This window comes from Delphinapterus leucas, chromosome 10 (genome assembly GCF_059928025.1).
Source record: "Delphinapterus leucas isolate spDelLeu-1000000601 "Yukka" chromosome 10, BTC_Dleu_Yukka2, whole genome shotgun sequence".
Lineage (NCBI taxonomy): Eukaryota > Metazoa > Chordata > Mammalia > Artiodactyla > Monodontidae > Delphinapterus > Delphinapterus leucas.
In genome coordinates this window covers 26,119,699-26,137,991 of record NC_143138.1, presented here as the reverse complement: position 1 = coordinate 26,137,991, position 18,293 = coordinate 26,119,699, and the positions used below count along the sequence as shown (strand labels likewise).

General features: G+C 40.6%; 1 protein-coding gene across 1 annotated transcript in view; it reads right to left on the bottom strand.

Annotated features, from left to right (window-relative positions):
• The window catches only part of PKHD1 (PKHD1 ciliary IPT domain containing fibrocystin/polyductin), a 425,169-nt gene that overhangs the window by 356,183 nt on the left and 50,693 nt on the right, over positions 1 to 18,293 (bottom strand). The window contains exons 27-32 of the mRNA XM_089918628.1: positions 14,556 to 14,686; positions 11,663 to 11,798; positions 8,709 to 8,904; positions 7,932 to 7,999; positions 4,676 to 6,268; positions 2,440 to 2,583 (exon numbers count right to left, since the gene is read on the bottom strand). Of these exons, the coding sequence (XP_089774754.1) occupies positions 2,440 to 2,583; positions 4,676 to 6,268; positions 7,932 to 7,999; positions 8,709 to 8,904; positions 11,663 to 11,798; positions 14,556 to 14,686 (2,268 nt within the window). The remainder of the gene's footprint in view (positions 1 to 2,439; positions 2,584 to 4,675; positions 6,269 to 7,931; positions 8,000 to 8,708; positions 8,905 to 11,662; positions 11,799 to 14,555; positions 14,687 to 18,293) is intronic.

Genomic DNA, 18,293 nt, shown 5'->3' with positions numbered 1-18,293 from the left:
CACAGGGAGGTCAGCTCGGTGCTTTGTGACCACCTAGAGGGGTGGGATAGGGAGGGTGGGAGGGAGATGCAAGAGGGAGGGGATATGGGGTATGTGTATACATATGGCTGATTCACTTTGTTGTGCAGCGGAAGCTAACACAACGTTGTAAAGCAATTATACTCCAATAAAGATGTTAAAAAAAAAAGAAAGCAGTGGAGTTGGATTCTGCCAGTTCCTCTCCATCTTTATAGACACTACTTAAAAGTCTTTTAAAAGACTTTTTTAATTTTGAATTTTATTTCATTTATTTTTTTATACAGAAGGCTCTGATTAGTTAACTATTTTATACATATTAGTGTATTTATGTCAATCCCAATCTCCCAATTCTTTTTTAATGAAAGAGGAAAATAAATTATCCATTTCCCCAGAGTAAATGAGCGGCCCTTGTACAATCAATGAGTGTTTGCTGACACCTAGTGACAATGGTAAAAGTTACAGCGCCTCACTCATGTTTTCCTCTTCTAAAAATCAAGGAATTTTGAGAATTCTTTTTCTAAATTTAATCAAATCTTTTAAAATATAATAATTTATTTTATTCCTCTCCTATGAGTTATAAAACTCCCAATAACACAATTTACCTGACCCTGAAACTTCACTGGTTTTTAGTTTGTCCTTCTGGTTGAAACTAGATGTCTTGAAATAATAGCAAAGAGTTGATTAATTTAAATAGTGCATACGTGAAAGCCCCCCCCCGCCCCCTCCAGAAAAACTGTAGCAGTATTTGTTAAATATTAGGACCTAGAAATGGGGAGTCGGTTTTACGTTTCCACCATTTCCCAATTCCCGTATTTATTCTTTCATCGAACATTAATTTTGCACGTCCCCTAAGCCAGGACAGTTCTAGGCACAGGAGTTAGAACAGAGAAAGAAACAGACATATTAACTTCAACTTTCTACCATATCCTAAATTTCCTATTGTGGAATCTTAAGTAGAACAGATCTCTCGTCTGTGATGTTCTGCTCATATACATGATGGTCATAGGACACTCGATTTCCAGTATCGTAAGCAAGGATTCTTTCTCCTCTCCCCTCCTTTCCTCCTCCTCTCCTTCCTCCCAATCCCCACGGCCACCACCACCACTCCTCCTTCTGGTCTAAGACCATCCAATGTAACTGCCATCACAACAGTATTATCCATCATGGAATTTTTGTCCAAGCTCAGAAGTGATGCTTTTATCACTGTAAATCTTTCACCAACATTCAAGTTGCGGACACAGAAATTAGGAATATAACTTAAAGCATTTTACAGAAAATGTGAGTACAAATGATTTTTAAATGCACGGGTATAAGATCTATGATTATGCAAACCAAATAACCACCTGGCTTAGCTGACCCTGTAGTGATAATAGTAATTTCATCCCTGAGACTTTATTTTCTGAAGCTCAGCGGGTAATAAGCATGTGTTGTGAGCCCCATCATAGAAATATCAAAGCTTTGCACCTTCCATTCTAAACCCTCCACCCCACAAAGACATGGCTTCCCGTGCCACAATTTACGTGATGGCTACAAAGCTTAAAGCAGTGAGAGATCGTGGTGTTTTACTGAGTAAGGGCTCAGGTAATTATCTGGACTTTACAGAATAAAAGGATAATGTTAATGTTGGCCTCTTTTTCCTATAATAAGATTCAAGACCTGAGCACACTAATATGCAAGAGCTCTCCAGCAAAATGATCTAATCCCTTCACTAGGACCTCCAGAAGGCAGACATTTTCAGCAGCCCCACCTCAGAGCAAGACAAGATTGTTTTCTCCACGATGCCTAGGCTGTCACTGAAACTAGTATTCACCACTCAGTTCTACTTTCTCCATCTTCATATGACTGCCGTCAAGAACACAGACCTACTAGAGGATGGACTTGAGGATATGGGGAGGGGGAAGGGTAAGCTGTGACAAAGTGAGAGAGTGGCATGGACATATATACAGTACCAAACGTAAAATAGATAGCTAGTGGGAAGCAGCCGCATAGCTCAGGGAGATCAGCTCGGTGCTTTGTGACCACCTGGAGGGGTGGGATAGGGAGGGCGGGAGGGAGGGAGACGCAAGAGGGAAGAGAGATGGGAACATATGTATATGTATAACTGATTCACTTTGTATAAAGCAGAAACTAACACACCATTGTAAAGCCATTATACTCCAATAAAGACATTTAAAAAAAAAGAACATAGGTGATAAACGTTTTGTTGTCATTAATATGACAAAAGCTATTATGACTCATCTTAACAGGTGGTCCCCAATTCTAACTACCATTTTAGATGGGGATCAGCATATTTTCCCCCACCAGGAACACATAGAAAAATTTAAAGTCAATACAGCATTAATTATCAAAAAAATGGAGTTAACCAAAGTATGTCATTTTCACATGCACTCTTTAAAAAACGAATATGACACTTTTCCTGACCATCCAGGGGCAGAACCAGGCAGCTGAAGGCAGACACTGTCGCGTTAGCCAAGACTTGGCAGGGAGCACCACACACGGCAGCTGAGGTGTTCTCGGGAGAAAATCCTGCTCCAAACACATGCACGAGCCTTCCACCCAGGCAGCCTTTAAAGACAAAATGATGAGTTCACCATCATAGAGGCAAATCTTTCTTTACTCAGAATTCAAACCCATGCTTTTCTGCTCCCCTTCATCCTTTCTATGCCCTCCTGAGTCCACACACTGGCCTTAGATTCCCTGTTTTCTCAGTTTCTTCTCACTAAGCTCTGCCTCCAAAGCCTAGAGCCCTTATTCTGTCAAACCCCAATAATTCAACAACCTATAAAACGTGTAAAAATTCCTATGTAGAAAAATAATGCTTATTTATAGTTCTTAAACTTTTTATACAGAGGAGTATAAAGTGAAAGAAAAACTTCCCCTAACTACTTATCTCACTCCCCAGAAGTAGCCATGGATAGAATTTCTTGTGAATTCTTCTTGAATTTTCTAAGCATATCGGTTTTTTTATACAAAGGGGTCATTCTATACATAATATTCTACAATTTTTAAAAATTAGAAGTGTAGCATAAACATTTTTCCAAGTCTATATATACAGATCTAGCTCATCATTTTTATTTTTTATTTATTTATTTTTTTTGCAGTATGTGGGCCTCTCACTGTTGTGGTCTCTCCCGCTGCGGAGCACAGGCTCCGGACGCACAGGCTCAGCGGCCATGGCTCACGGGCCCAGCTGCTCCGCGGCATGTGGGATCTTCCCGGACCGGGGCACAAACCCGTGTCCCCTGCATCGACAGGCGGACTCTCAACCACTGTGCCACCAGGGAAGCCCCCTAGCTCATCATTTTAATAGCCACTTAGAATTCCATCACATGATTATTCCATAATTTATTGAGCAATCTTCCTATTGATTGATAGTTCCATAATTTCTCCTCTTTTGCTGCAATTAAGGATGGTGCAATGAACTATATACACTTATATGAGTAAAACTGGTGCAACTTCTTAGAAGTGGAATTGCTAGGTCAAAGGAAAAGTAAATTTTTAATTTTGACGAATACTGCCAAATTTCTCTCCAAAATAATGTTGCCCCAGTTTATACTCCTACCTGCTGTGTAAGAAGAGTGCCTGTCTGATGGGTAAAATCATGTCAGTTCTTAACAGACAACATGTTTTGCTTCAGTCTGAAAATCAGTAAAGGAAAATGTCAGCTGACATCTGAAAATGTCAGATGTGCAGAGACCTCTAGTCTACATTGAGATAGAGGTCTAGTTTCTCCTGCCTTCAATGTCAAATCTAGGTGGTATTTACACAGCTACCTGACAAACTTTTTGCTTGGGTGCATTCTTACCCCTCCTCTCTCACCATAAAAGTCATGGATTCCTAAAGAGTTGAAAGGGGAACAAGGGAACATCCAGCCCCAAACCCTTTATCAAATAAGAAATCTGAGGCTTAAAAAAGTTACCCAGCTAAGATAGTGACAGACTCAGGACCAAACCCCAATCCCCACAGCATCCCGCCCAGCTGAGGCCAGACATATTTGTTCCAAGAAATGGCTTGGTTCGTACTTCATCAGTCTAGGATCCTGCTCCCATAATTACTTCTAACCTTTCTGCATCACAATCGCATTTGAGCTATCTCAAGTGTAGTAAGACATTAAGGGGACAGAAACCCAAACCATCATTGGAAGAAAAGGCAAGGCAAATATCAAAACATCTAAAAGGAGAAAAAGTTCAACCAATGAAATCGTACTGTGCAATTGGCTTATTATTGGTGGAGTATGAATTCATCTGTGAAATAGTACAAAATGATAAAAATTAATCATATTTAATAAGTTTAAAACAATTCAAATTGGCAGATAGGTTTAAAAATAAATGAAGGCATTTATGTTCTACTTAAATGATCAAATTATGAGCTCTTACAAATGGTATTACTTAAAGCACAAATTAAAGCGGGTTAATGTATCAAATTAAAATACAATCAACACTTAGAGAATATGCACAATCTCCTCGATAAAAAACAAAGCCTCATAAATGGAGCATGACAAAGTTTTAGGAGGAAGCTGGGGCTGTAAGAGGAAAGCCGGCTTCTCTCTCTTTCTGTCATTCAGACTGACGTTGATTTCCTACCTCACAGAGTAGGGACAGGAGCTACTGATCCACTTATATAAAGAAAGCTCTTCTGCCTCATCTGCCTGACTTACCGAAGTTCTCGGTCACTGCTGTAACGGTCACTCTGGATGTGAACACCAGGATAGATGAGGCCCACCCTCTCAGGTGGTCATAACCTCTGACCTGGTACTCCCCGACAGGAAGGGATGGGACCACACACTGGAGAAGGGTACGGTTGCCAGAGACACCCACACAGGGGAACATCCCAATAAAAATGTCAACGTTTGCAGCTCCTGAGATCCCAGCCACTGAAAACGTTAAGACATCATCAGTCTGAGAAACTGAGAGCAATTCGGGGGTGAAGGCGTCGCTGTAACCAATGACGCCCACCTGGTAAGAAAGTCCATCTACCTCTATGACCAGGGCAACGGAGCCATTCCCTGCAGGAACAGCGCACTGGATGAGCTCAGAGCTGAGGTTCACAGTCAGGCAGGCCTGCTGGCCAATGTAGACTAAAGTGGAGTTCTGTCCCCTCAGGGCTGTACCCTCCAAGGTCAAGAGGCTTCCACCATGGAGGCTGAAATTCTTGGGGAAATAATGAAACACTTGAGGCAAAATGTGGAAGTGTCTGTAAACGTAACCAGAGCAAGCATACCCATATCTTGTATGAAAAACCGATAGGTAGTGGGGTCCTGGGGCCAAGTCACTGATCCAGCATGCCACATGGGTTGTATTAAAGAAAGTCACAGTGCAAGGAAGGCGATCATCCACAAACACCATTGGTTCATCAGCCGCGGTACCTAACCTCTGACCCCTAATCAGCACTGTGGTCCGAGACCCACTGATGGTTGTGGTCCAGGCATCCACGACAGGAGTTGTCTCTTCACACAAGAAAAGAGTGCAATTCCCCTGACAGGCGCTGGGCAGCCCATTAACCAGGACAGTAACATTCAGGGTGAAGGAAGCGCCAGGCAAGGGGTTACCCGCCGGGGTAATCCGACAGAGGACTGTCTGGTCCCCCAAACTCAAAATCACACAAGTGAAAGGACCTGAAATGTCAACCTGAACTGACCTCCTGCTGGAATTGAGAGCCAAGCCCCTCACCGTGAGTACTGTCCCTCCACAAGTGGACCCAAGTGTTGGGGAAATGGCTGTTATCTGAGGCAACACCACAAATTGCTGGGGCACCGCAGACATGTCAGCAAACCCCATCTGCCTCTGACGTACTTGGAGAGGATAGATGCCCGCCTCCAAACTGTGAAGAGGAAAAGCGCACCCAGACAGGCTTGTGTTGCTACTGGGAGACTGGGTCTCAACATCACAGCTCAAGTTCCCCAGAAGAACCTCTGAGTTGGAGAGATTCTGCCCTTCCACGTAGAGCCTCAGGCTGTGATTTGTGATTTCTCCTCGCGTGGCTGTGACCACCGGGGTTGCTGCCATTTCATATGTGAAGATGAAGCCCTTCCCCACCAGGCTTGGCAAAGGTTGGTGGGGGAAGGGCTGGCTGCCAGCCCAGACCTCCACAGGGGCTGGGGCACCAGGCGGCAGGGGGGCTGGCGGGGTCTCACACCAGACGTTCGTCTCCGTTGAGTTCACAATGTCACAGGACCGATTGCCCACGAGCACCCAAACCAAAGCTGGGTCCCTGCTGAACCCTCTTCCTGAGATGCTGAGGATGGTTCCACCTAAAGCGCAAATATTGAGAACAAAACTGAAAAGCTGGTATTTCAGAACTAGGAACTCACAGCCCCTGTGTGAGCCCCAGCAGGACCAAGTAAAAGGTGGAGTAAGTGTTAGTGAAAGTATCTCACCTCACCCATCAATGTTGATGTGTGATCAATTTTGGCAGGAGTCAGATGCGCTAAATTTCACATGACAGTAAAACAATATAAATTGTCCTATAAGAGGAATGTTTATGCTATTTAAGACAAAATTTCCAAGTATGTTTATAGATCCTTAGAAACCTCCATCAACTTGGACACTAATGAAAAATCAAATTTCTTGAAGTGCTCTTGTCATCTGCTATTTTATCTTAACATGTCAGTCTATATGATTCTACAAATTATTATGTAGAAAGAGAATATGTATATTTCATATACATATGTATACAACATACACATAGTGAAAAATCAAATTCTTTAGTCTTCTTGTCATCTGTTGTATTATCTGCCCTAATATTCCATATTATTCTCTATGTTATTATGTAGTATATATATTGTTCTATATATATTAAACTTACTAATGAAAAATCTAATTTGTTGAAGTCTTCTACTTATCTTCTATATTATTCTATGTAATATTCCAGTATTCCATATATTATGTAGTCGTGTGTGTGTGTATATGACATATCAAGAAGAACTGAAACATTGAAGCATGCTTGTAATTTTGCTGCTGTATTCATAGACATTGTCTCACTTTCTAGTTGGGGCACAATCAAATCCCATCTTCAGGACAGGGATGGGGGCAACGTACCCCTTATCATTACCAAATCAGTGGTATAGCCAAGCAGCTTTAAAAAGGATTATACTATGTTCAAGAAGGAGAATGTACCTACTGTATAGCACAGGGAACTACTCAATACTCTGCAATGGCCTATATGAGAAAATAATCTAAAAAAGAGTGGATATATGTATGTGTATAACTAATTCACTTTGATATACACCTGAAACTAACACAACATTGTAAATCAACTATACCCCAATCAAAAAAAATTTTTTAAAGGATAATGTGTTATTTCATCCACTATCACAATGATTATCATAGGCAAATACATAGCTTTCAGTTTTTTCTGAAAATGAGTAGTTTTCTAGATTTCTCTATTTGTCCTGTCCTGACATCTCCCATGTTGACATTTGTGTTTCTGACTCTGTCTCGTCCTTCATCTACATCCCTAGAGCAAGCGAAGACATCAAAGACTCATGCCTCTTGCCCTTGCACATGCAGTATCAAAACGGCTAACTCAGGAAGCTCTTCTCTCGTTTACTACTGTTGTTTATATAATCAAAATATAGTTTATCTACAATATTGTGTTCATTTCTGATGTACAGCAAAGTGATTCGGTGATATGTACTCGAGATGCGCCACTTTTTAGATGTTTCAGCCTCCTTCCATTAGGAAAAAAGAAAACCAGGCACATCTCCTTTTCGTAAAAATTCTTTAATTTCCTGAACTCACTGGGCTAAGGGATCCTGAGTTTTCACACCTTCCAAAGTACATCACTCAGTTCCCAGTGCAGGGGAAAGCACCTCTCCCTGCAGCCCCTTCTCTGGTCTCACCAGGAACAAACTCTGAATATCCAGGGAGTAGACTCGCTGAATAAATAATACCAGTCAGGTCAAAGCCACTCACCCAGAACGGACCCACAGCAAGGCTGGATGCTGAAGACTTCTGTGATGTACTGGATGTGAAGATCCACCCTATAGAAAATGGGGAGGTGGTCATGAAATAACTGAGAGTCAGAAAAAAAAGAGAAAAGAAGGCACGAGACAGCCGAGATGTATGTATTGAGGGGAGAAGAAGAAAGAAAGGGGGCTGTGATGGAGAGCACAGGTGAGGGGCACAGTCCACCAGAGAAGGAAGGAAACGTGAAGAAGAGAAGCTATGTGGGATATTTTCCTGCTCCAATATCAAGTGGGCACATCAGCCTCATAGAGTTTAGCTACTTTCTGGAATGAAGCAAGGGAACTTCTGGAGAAATACTGAGCAGGGGGACTTCAGGGTAAAGAGGACTGAGCACGGCTTGTGCAGTAATTGAAGCCATTTATTCAAAGCCCAAGACACTGTTATCATTAAAGGTCTTAGTGAAATCACAGTCTCTTATTAAGCGCAGACTCTTCCTCCTCACATAGAGATGCCCATCCCATCTCATCCCAACCCAACTGAGAGACATGACATCTTAGTTCCAGAAAGTTCTCCTTTCCCCAACTAGTAAGCCAAAAACTGGTCTTGAGAGTGAACTGTCCTGTAGGGTCTCCAAGATTTGTTCAAATTTTAGGGTTCTCATATGTTTATCCCTTAGCTTCAGAAGAAAAAGAAAAAATAAAGACCTAACTCAAAACTAGAATTCCTCAACTGAATCGCTAGACCATCAACAGACTTAAAATGAATGGCAAGGGTCCACCTCACCCTTGTGCGTGAATGTGGGCCCCATTGATGGAGACTGAGATTCCGTGGAGCCCAGCAGGCAGCGGGGGCAGCACCACCTCCAGGCCCTGAGCTGCCTGCGCTCGGACCCGAGCTCTGGTGTCCCCAATGTGGACTTGGGCATCGAAATCGGTGTGGTTCATTGGCAGCACCATTCCAATGGAAAGGGTCTCACCTCCTGTGTTGAAAAGAATCCATTAGCCCCTGTGAAGTGGATTTGTGGTCTCAACCGTTTATTCAATTCTAAGATTAGCTTTTGAGATTAAACACGTGGTTAGCCCTGTGCATAATACTCTGATTAAGAGTTTTAATGCCGGGAATTCCCTGGCGGTCCAGTGGTTAGGACTTGGCGCTTTCACTGCTGGAACCAGGTTTGATCGGTGGTCAGGGAACTAAGATCCTGCAAGCTGTGCAGCGTGGCCAAAACAAATAAAATAAAAATAATTTGAAAAAGCTTTTAATGCCAACCTAATTTTTATCATGAAACTTACAACTCATTTAATAGAGCTACAGCCTATAACTTCAAGGGCGTAGAAAGAAAAATTGTCAGGACAATTGTACACAAGAGGCATTAATTCATCTCCATACAAAGGTAAATCAAGTAGCTATGATGGTCTTCATAACCAGAAAATAACACCCCATGTCCTTTTTGTAGCCTCTACTTTTCTGAAGATAAAAGTCTAAAGCTCTGTCTTGATTATGCACCGAGCCCCGTAGCAATGCTATATATGAGCGCAGTCATTCGCAGTTACAGAGCCCTTTCACCCACATTATCCCATTTGACCCTCACACTGTCCTGATAACATATGCAGGGCAGTTAGCAGGATTGGCATTTTGCTTTTGAGGAAACTAAGGCTCAGTAGCCCAGGTCTCAGAGCTGATTAATGGAAATGTGAGGGCCTGAGTCCAGTCTTGTATCTCAATGCCTTTTTAGTTTATTAGCAACTCTACTAAAATGCCATGTATACTACGGACACTTCATTTTATCTCATATATGTATTGAGTATCAAGAGGAACAGATATGGCTATCAGATGTTAAATGAAGTTTTGCAGGGTATGTAAAGCAGATAGGCTCTAAAAGGTTATAGGAAATCTGCTTATTGGGGCTATATTTAAAACAATTAGGTGTGTAAGAATTTGAATTTGGCACTGGCGGACTTTTCAGCTAATGGATCCCAGCCTGCTGTGAAGAAGGAAACCACATGGGGCCAATGCAGAGAGGCCATCTTTGGCCCATTTATACAACACCCAGTATCTGGCAGAATGATGGTGCTCACTTCAATAAAGCATTTATTGAGTGCTACTCTGTGTTAGTTCCTGGGCTAGGTACTTTTACCTATTGATACTTTATCTCCATTTTTCCCAATAACGTTGAAAGACTTATTCCCACCTAACAGCTGGAGAAGCTAAAGATAAAGGAAGTTAAGTATTGTGCCCAAGGAGTGGTTGAGTTGGAATTCATTCAGATCGGGCGCTGACAGCAAAAATCACACTAATGGTCTCCCACATCAAATCCTTCCTCCTCCTTCCCTGCCCCTCCTCTTTTCTCTTGGATTTCATCTTGGCTCTATTGTCCTCATCAGCATCAGCATCTCCTGGATGGAGATACGTAGCCCTCCAACTTCCAAAAGAAACCTTCCCAACAGGGCACCACTCACTGTGGGTTTTATAACAAGTTCTTCTTTATTCTGCCTGTAGAAAGATCTCATTGCAAGTGTAAATCCTGCAAATAATGCATCATGTTGTATATATCAATAACATGATCTCCTTGGGCTGTTGGTCAATTGTCAAGCTAATCTGAGATGCCTTTGAGGCACTGATGCAATGTATTTATTCTTTTCATTATAGGTGGGAAATTTTATTAGGAGCCAAAATCACTGAAATCTGAATAGAACACGGAGCTCCCTCCTCCCTTTTCTACTTCGTTGGGAAGAATCTATACCACTAAGGAATTTTACACACTTTGGTCGCCTCAGGCAGCAAGTTCTTCTTCTGCACTATCTGAGCTGAATAATATTGAGAAGCTGAAGGACACCTCCCTTTATGTACTCTTGAGCAATGGAAAATGAAAACAGTACCAGAAAAATTGAGTCCAGGCTGTTTCTTTAGGAAATTTGATGGTCTTGTATAATAAACCCTTAGACATGTCTGCCATAAACTCTGTCAACTGGCACCCAATTAACCAGAACACAGTGCTACCTGCTACTTTTCCAAATCTATATGTTATGACATGATAATAAATTGTCATAATTCCATCCAGTCATATCATCTGAATCATCAAAGAAAGATTAAATCATTTCACGTAGTTGGATGCTAAATAATACACTCTTTATATATATGTCTCTCAAGGAACAAGTTAATCAGAATACTATTTTCTAATCATATCAAATAACTGCTATAAAAGGACCTGCTGCCCCAAATGCTATTTTACAATAAACTGTAAGTGGCTGTGTGCTTGGAATCTGCAACCAGACTGCCTGAGTTCAAATCCCCACTCTGGTACTTACTACCAGGTTGTTACTACCAAGTAACATCTTAGACAAGTAACTTATTCTCTCTGTTCTTTAGTTTCCTAATCTGTAAACTGAGGCTAATAATTCTATAAATTAATGACAAAGATTAATGTCTACTATATGTCTGTGCTATTACTATTGGCACATAGTAGGTACACAATACATATTTATTGAATTTTTAACTTCAAATTCCCATGTCATTTTCGGGATAGAAATGGTCCCAATTTTACAGAGAGAAAAATAGGTATAAGGAGATTTATTCAATGATGGCTAAGAGGAGAAAATCAGTCTCCAGGTTTTCAGAAAAATAACTCCCATCCAAAATATAATACTATCTTCAATAAAATTAATAGGCCATTGTTTTGCCTTTTTATACAATCAGTGCTCTAAGCTGAAAAGATCCTGCAGGATCAGGTATTTTACCTGCTATGCTGCTTCTGTTTCTGCTGAGAGACACAATTACTGGATTTAAAGAGGAGACGTAAGTAAATGCCTTGGGAAGAACCACAGAATGGTCCCCTCTGATCACAGTCACATTCACTGTAGGTCCATCTTCCCCCTGAAAAATTAATTTTTAAAATCAAAACTCTGGGGACTCCCCTGGTGGCCCAGTGGTAAAGAATCCACCTTCCAATGCAGGGGACGCAGGTTCGATCCCTGGTCGGAGAACTAAGATCCCACATGCCGCGGCACAACTAAGCCCACGCGCCACAACTATTGAGCTCCTGCATCTCAACGAGAGAGCCCATGTGCTGCAAACTACAGAGCCCACTCACCCTGGAGCCCTTGCGCCACAACTAAAGAGAGAAAACCCACATGCCACAACTAGAGAGAAGCCCAGGTGCCGCAACGAAGAGACCACACACCATAACAAAAGGTCCCACATGCCTCAACGAAGATCCCGTGTGCCACAACTAAGACCTGACACAGCCAAAAAATTAAGGAAAATAAATAAATAGTTTTTAAAAAATAAAATAAAAACTCTGTAAATAAGACTGAGTTGAGCAAAGTCCATACAGAATTAGTTTAAAGGGTTAATTTCAAGAAAATTGTTTTTAAAGACTATATTTGCTACTTTGAAGTCTTTCTCTGTGTCTCTCTGTGTCTCTCTCTGTCTCTGTCTCTCTCACATGCACACACACTCACAGTGACAAGTGCTTAGAATAGGCAAGTGCAGCATCCAACAGATTAAAGGGTAAAGAAGAATGATTTGCAATTAACACTCCAATTGGTTCTGCAAAAAAAAACGCAATTTCAAATAAACATCTATATCTAGCTAAACTACCCATCAACTGTGAAAGTACTTTGAGATATTTAAGTACTAAGAAAACTTCCCTCCCACATTTTCTTTCTTGGGATATTTCTTAAGGCTATTATCTTATAAAATAAGCAATAACCAAAAAAAGAGAAAAAAAACTCCAAGAAACAGTGAATCTACTCAGGAGAGCAGTCAAGGGAAATACTAGGATGAAACCTATAGAATAAATCTAGAAAACACCAAGTTAGATTGAAGCAGAAGAAGAGGGAGCGTCAAGAAAAAAGAGCAACTGATATAATGAAATATTTTTTAAGATAGAGGATTTTTATAATAAGGAAGACATGTAAAAAAAAAACTCTAGGGACTTCCCTGGTGGCACAGTGGTTAAGAATCCGCCTGCCAATGCAGGGAACACAGGTTTGAGCCCTGGTCCAGGAAGATCCCACATGCCGCGGAGCAACTAAGCCCATACGCCACAGCTACTGAGCCCGCGTGCCACAACTACTAAGGCCCACGCGCCTAGAGCCCGTGCTCCGCAACAAGAGAAGCCACCACAATGAGAAGCCCACACACCACAACGAAGAATAGCCCCCACTCACCGCAACTAAAGAAAGCCCACGCACAGCAACGAAGACCCAACACAGTCCAAAAAAACACAAATAAATAAATTTATAAAGTAAAAAACCCTAAGAAAAAGACAAACTACAAAATATATATATTGCCTGATTCTGTCAGTATCATTCAAATAGTTTAATAATGTAAATATGGTTTATTGATTTAACCAACAAATGACACTGTAACTATATTCAAAGGAATTTAAAGTGGTTGTTTCAGAAAGGGGGACTGAAGAATGGGGAAGTGGGTACGAGAGAGTATGATTGTCTTACTATTTTCTTTTGAACTTTGCATGTATTGCTTTTTTCAATTAAAAGTTGGCTTTCCTAATTTTTATTCTCTCTAGTAAAAGAAATTCAAACAGTACAAATTTTACCCATTAAAATAGTAAATATAGCTAAAGTGCTGATACTCAATGTTGGCCAAGGCACCAGAAATCAGACACCCACACAGCGATGGTGAGAGTATTATTTAAAAAGTGTTTCAGACAACTGGATATCCATGTCAAAAGCTTTATATCTCTGTGCTGTTATTGTTGGCTGGTAAGTACACAGGAAATTTTGGAAATTATCTAAATGTCCAATAATGGGAAATATACAAATTACAACACAAACATATTAGAATTGCATGCAGTTTATATATAAAAGCTAACATTTCATAATATTTGAATAACTGGATGAGATAAAAATATGGGACCAGAGATCAAAGATTACTCTGAACCCTCTCTTCTTCCAGAGATCTTTATTGTTCAGCAGACAGCCTTCTTTGGGGGTCATGGATGTGCTAGGAATCTTGATGGCACTGAAGTGAACTCTGAATAGGAAGTTCAATTTCAGCTGTGAGCATGACTCTCACCCACAGCACCAGGGAAGGGTCTGAACCAAAAACTCTTATGCCATCTATGGGATAGCACCAGCTGAAGAGGGATGGGAAAGCTAAGGGACTTGTGTTTAAGAAACAAGGGAAGCAGTAGGGACTAACTAGGAAGCTATTTCATAGGAACCAGACATTCTAGAGGATTCCAAGTTCCACCAGTCACATCCATGCCAGAAAACAAAATTGCTAATGAAAACTAAGTTATTTGTTTACTTGAGAAAGAAGCGAGATTCTAAGATATATGTCTTGCAAACCAACACTCAGAATGTGCAGTAGGTAAATGTATTTATTCTGTGGCACTAATACTCATTAAGAGTATGGGACTGGGACTGCCTGGTTGTCTTCTTTTAAAAGAAATTAACTGATGCTAATTACAAGCCCCATTGGCGGGGTCAGCTTCCCAATTCATAACAGAAGTGCTTCCATGTAAGCAACATAAGCATGCTCTCATGATGAAAACGTCATGTCAGTTAACTTAGTTCTAAGAAACGATTCACTGAGAACCTTACACTACACGTTAATAATGGTCACTCACTCAGAGAGGAAATGCCAAAAGATTCCACTTACCTTGGGTGGAACTTTGCATTGAATCCTTCGTGAATTGCTTGTGGTGACATTAATGGCACAAAACTGGGATCCAAATAAAACCAGGCTAACATCTTCCAAACTAGAGCCTCGGATGGTGGCCCAGAGCCCTCCTGTACAAAAGCAGCATTTTCAGATAGGACACATAGCCGTACAGACAGACAACAATTAATTATCCACAAGAGAAATAAATGAAATCAAAATATGAAACTCCTTAGTCAAAACACAAGGCATGTTCAAACTGAAGAAAAAGACTGAAGTTAAAAATATAAACTACTAAATGAGATGGGAGATACAGTGACTGAAGGGCAGAGAGAAGGAAATATTTAAGACTAAAACATAGAGATAAAACACAGACATGGAACAGAGAAGTAGAGTATCAATAGATGGTCTCTGGAAACTGCTTCTGCTCTAGATTTCTGAACATCATCCCTGCCAATTCTATAAAACATACTCTCTTCCCAAGAAACCAGTATAAGAGAGCAAGTATAAGACAGTAGATAGAGCAGGCAGCCCAGAGTCAGGGCTATAGACTGCTCTACCACTTAGAGCAGGTCATTTGCATTATTGTCCCTGAGTTCACTGGTCCTCATCTCCCTCATCTTTTTTTTTTTTTGGCCATGCCACTCGGCTTGCAGGATCTTAGCTCCCCGACCAGGGATTGAACCCAGCCCTCAGCAGTGAAAGCTCAGAGTCCTAACCACCGGACCACCAGGGAATTCCCACTCCCTCATCTTTAAATGACAGCCTTAACCCTTCCAGCTTTGTGATTCGATACCACACAGACTATGTTCTGGTCTCCATAATGATATAGAAGGGACTGTCATTGTCACCAAGTGCCACCAGGATTTCTGTACTGACCACTGAGGAGGAGCAACCACAGAAACCCCCATCTCCTCACCACAAACGTCAGTAAGAGAAGGAATGGCACCAATCGCACTGATATCACGGCACACAATACCATTTGGAGGACCAGCCCTTGATCCAGCTGATGGACAGGAAGCCCACTTATTGTTGATCAGCAACGATTCTGGTCTGCCATCTTTCCAGAAAGGGATATAAAAGAGGCAGTGAAGCCACCAAATAGAGACACATATCCCATGCCAGTGGGAAGAGGCCACAGAAGCAAGGTTGTCATTCCCCAATGTGTCAGGGTGAGAAAGGAAATTTATACAACCTGATGAAACTCTTGCAGGAGCATGTGACTAAGTGGAATATCACCCTGAAGTTAAATATATAAACATGCCCTTAAGATTCAGGACAAGACTACAATAAACTTCTAAGTTAAAGAATAACATTGAGGAAGAGCCAACATACATTAGCAACATAAAAGATACAATATCTGGAAACAATCTTGACAAGAACAATTCAAGAGTATGAAGAAATGTGAAGAAAGCTTTGAAATGCTGCTGACAAACGTAACAGATGAGTTAAAACTTAAATAAGAAAACTAAAGTAAATGTACGGAAAGAGTGAACATTGTAAGGTGGCATATGTTTCTTTTCTTCTTGAATTTTACTTTATTTTTTATACAACAGGTTATTAGTTATCTATTTTATACATATTAGTGTATACATGTCAATCCCAATCGCCCAATTCATACCACCACCACCACCACCACACCACCTGCCACTTTCCCTCTTGGTGTCCATACATTTGTTCTCTACATCTGTGTCTCTATTTCTGCCCTGCAAACCGGTTCATCTGTACCATTTTTTTAGATTCCACATATATGCGTTAATATACTATATTTGTTTTTCTCTTTCTGACTTACTTCACTCTGTATGACACTCTCTAGATCCATCCACGTCTCTATAAATGACCCAATTTCGTTCTTTTTTATGACTGAGTAATATTCCATTGTATATATGTACCACAACTTCTTTATCCATTCATCTGTCAATGGGCATTTAGGTTGCTTCCATGACCTGGCTATTGTAAATAGTGTTGCAATTAACACTGGGGTGCATGTGTCTTTCTGAATCATTGCTTTCTCTGGGTATATGCCCAGTAGTGGGGTTCCTGGGTCATATGGTAGTTCTATTTTTAGTTTTTTAAGGAACCTCCATGCTGTTCTCCATAGTGGCTTATCAATTTACATTCGCACCAACAGTGCAACAGGGTTCCCTTTTCTCCACACCCTCTCCAGCATTTGTTTGTAGATTTTCTGACGATGCCCTTTCTAACTGGTGTGAGGTGATACCTCATTGTACTTTTGATTTGCATTTCTCTAATAATTAGTGATGTTGAGCAACCTGTCGTGTGCTTCTTGGCCACTGTATGTCTTCTTTGCAGAAATGTCTACTTCTGCTCATTTTTTGATTAGGTTGTTTGTTTTTTTACTATTGAGCCGCATAAGCTGTTTATATATTTTGGAGATTAATCCTTTGTCTGTTGATTTGTTTGCAAATATTTTCTCCCATTCTGAGGGTTGTCTTTTTATTTTTGTTTTTATTTCCATTACTCTAGGAAGTAGATCAAAAAAAGATCTTGCTGTGATTTATGTCAGAGAGTGTTCTTCCTATGTTTTCCTCTAAGAGTTTTATAGTGTCCAGTCTTGCATTTAGGTCTCTAATCCATTTTGAGTTTATTTTTGTGTATGGTGTTAGGGAATGTTCTAATTTCATTCTTTTACATGTAGCTGTCCAGTTTTCCCAGCACAACTTATTGAAGAGGCTGTCTTTTCTGCACTGTATATCCTTGCCTCCTCTGTCATAGATTAGTTGACCATAGGTGCGTGGGTTTATCTCTGGGCTTTCTATCCTGTTCCATTGATCTATATTTCTGTTTTTGCGCCAGTACCATACTGTCTTGATTACTGTAGCTTTGTAGTATAGTCTGAAGTCAGGGAGTCTGATTCCTCCAGCTCTGTTTCTTTCCCTCAAGACTGCTTTGGCTATTTGGGGTCTTTTGTGTCTCCACACAACTTTTAAGATTATTTTGTTCTAGTTCTGTAAAAAATGCCACTGGTAATTTGATAAGGATTGCACTGAATCTGTAGATTGCTTTCGGTAGTACTGTCATTTTCACAATACTGATTCTTCCAATCCAAGAACATGGTATATCTCTCCATCTGTTTGTATCATCTTTGACTTCTTTCATCAGTGTCTTATAGTTTTCTGCATACAGGTCTTTTGTCTCCTTAGGTAGGTTTATTCCTAGGTATTTTATTCTTTTTGTTGTAATGGTAAATGGGGTTGCTTCCTTAATTTCTCTTTCTGATCTTTTGTTGTTAGTGCATAGGAATGCAAGAGATTTCTGTGCATTAATTTTGCATCCTGCAACTTTACCAAATTCGTTGATTAGCTGTAGTAGTTTTCTGGTGGCATCTTTAGGATTCTCTATGTATAGTATCATGTCACCTGCAAACAGTGACAGTTTTACTTCTTCTTTTCCAATTTGTATTCCTTTTATTTCTTTTTCTTCTCTGATTGCCGTGGTTAGGACTTCCCAAACTATGTTGAATAATAGTCGTAAGAGTGGACAACCTTGTCTTGTTCCTGATCTTAGAGGAAATGCTTTCAGTTTTTCACCATTGAGAATGATGTTTGCTGTGGGTTTGTCATATATGGCCTTTATTATGTTGAGGTAGGTTCCCGCTATGCCCACTTTCTGAAGAGTTTTTATCATAAATTGGTGTTGAATTTTGTCAAAAGCTTTTTCTGCATCTATTGAGATGATCATATGGTTTTTATTCTTAAATTTGTTAATATGGTGTAT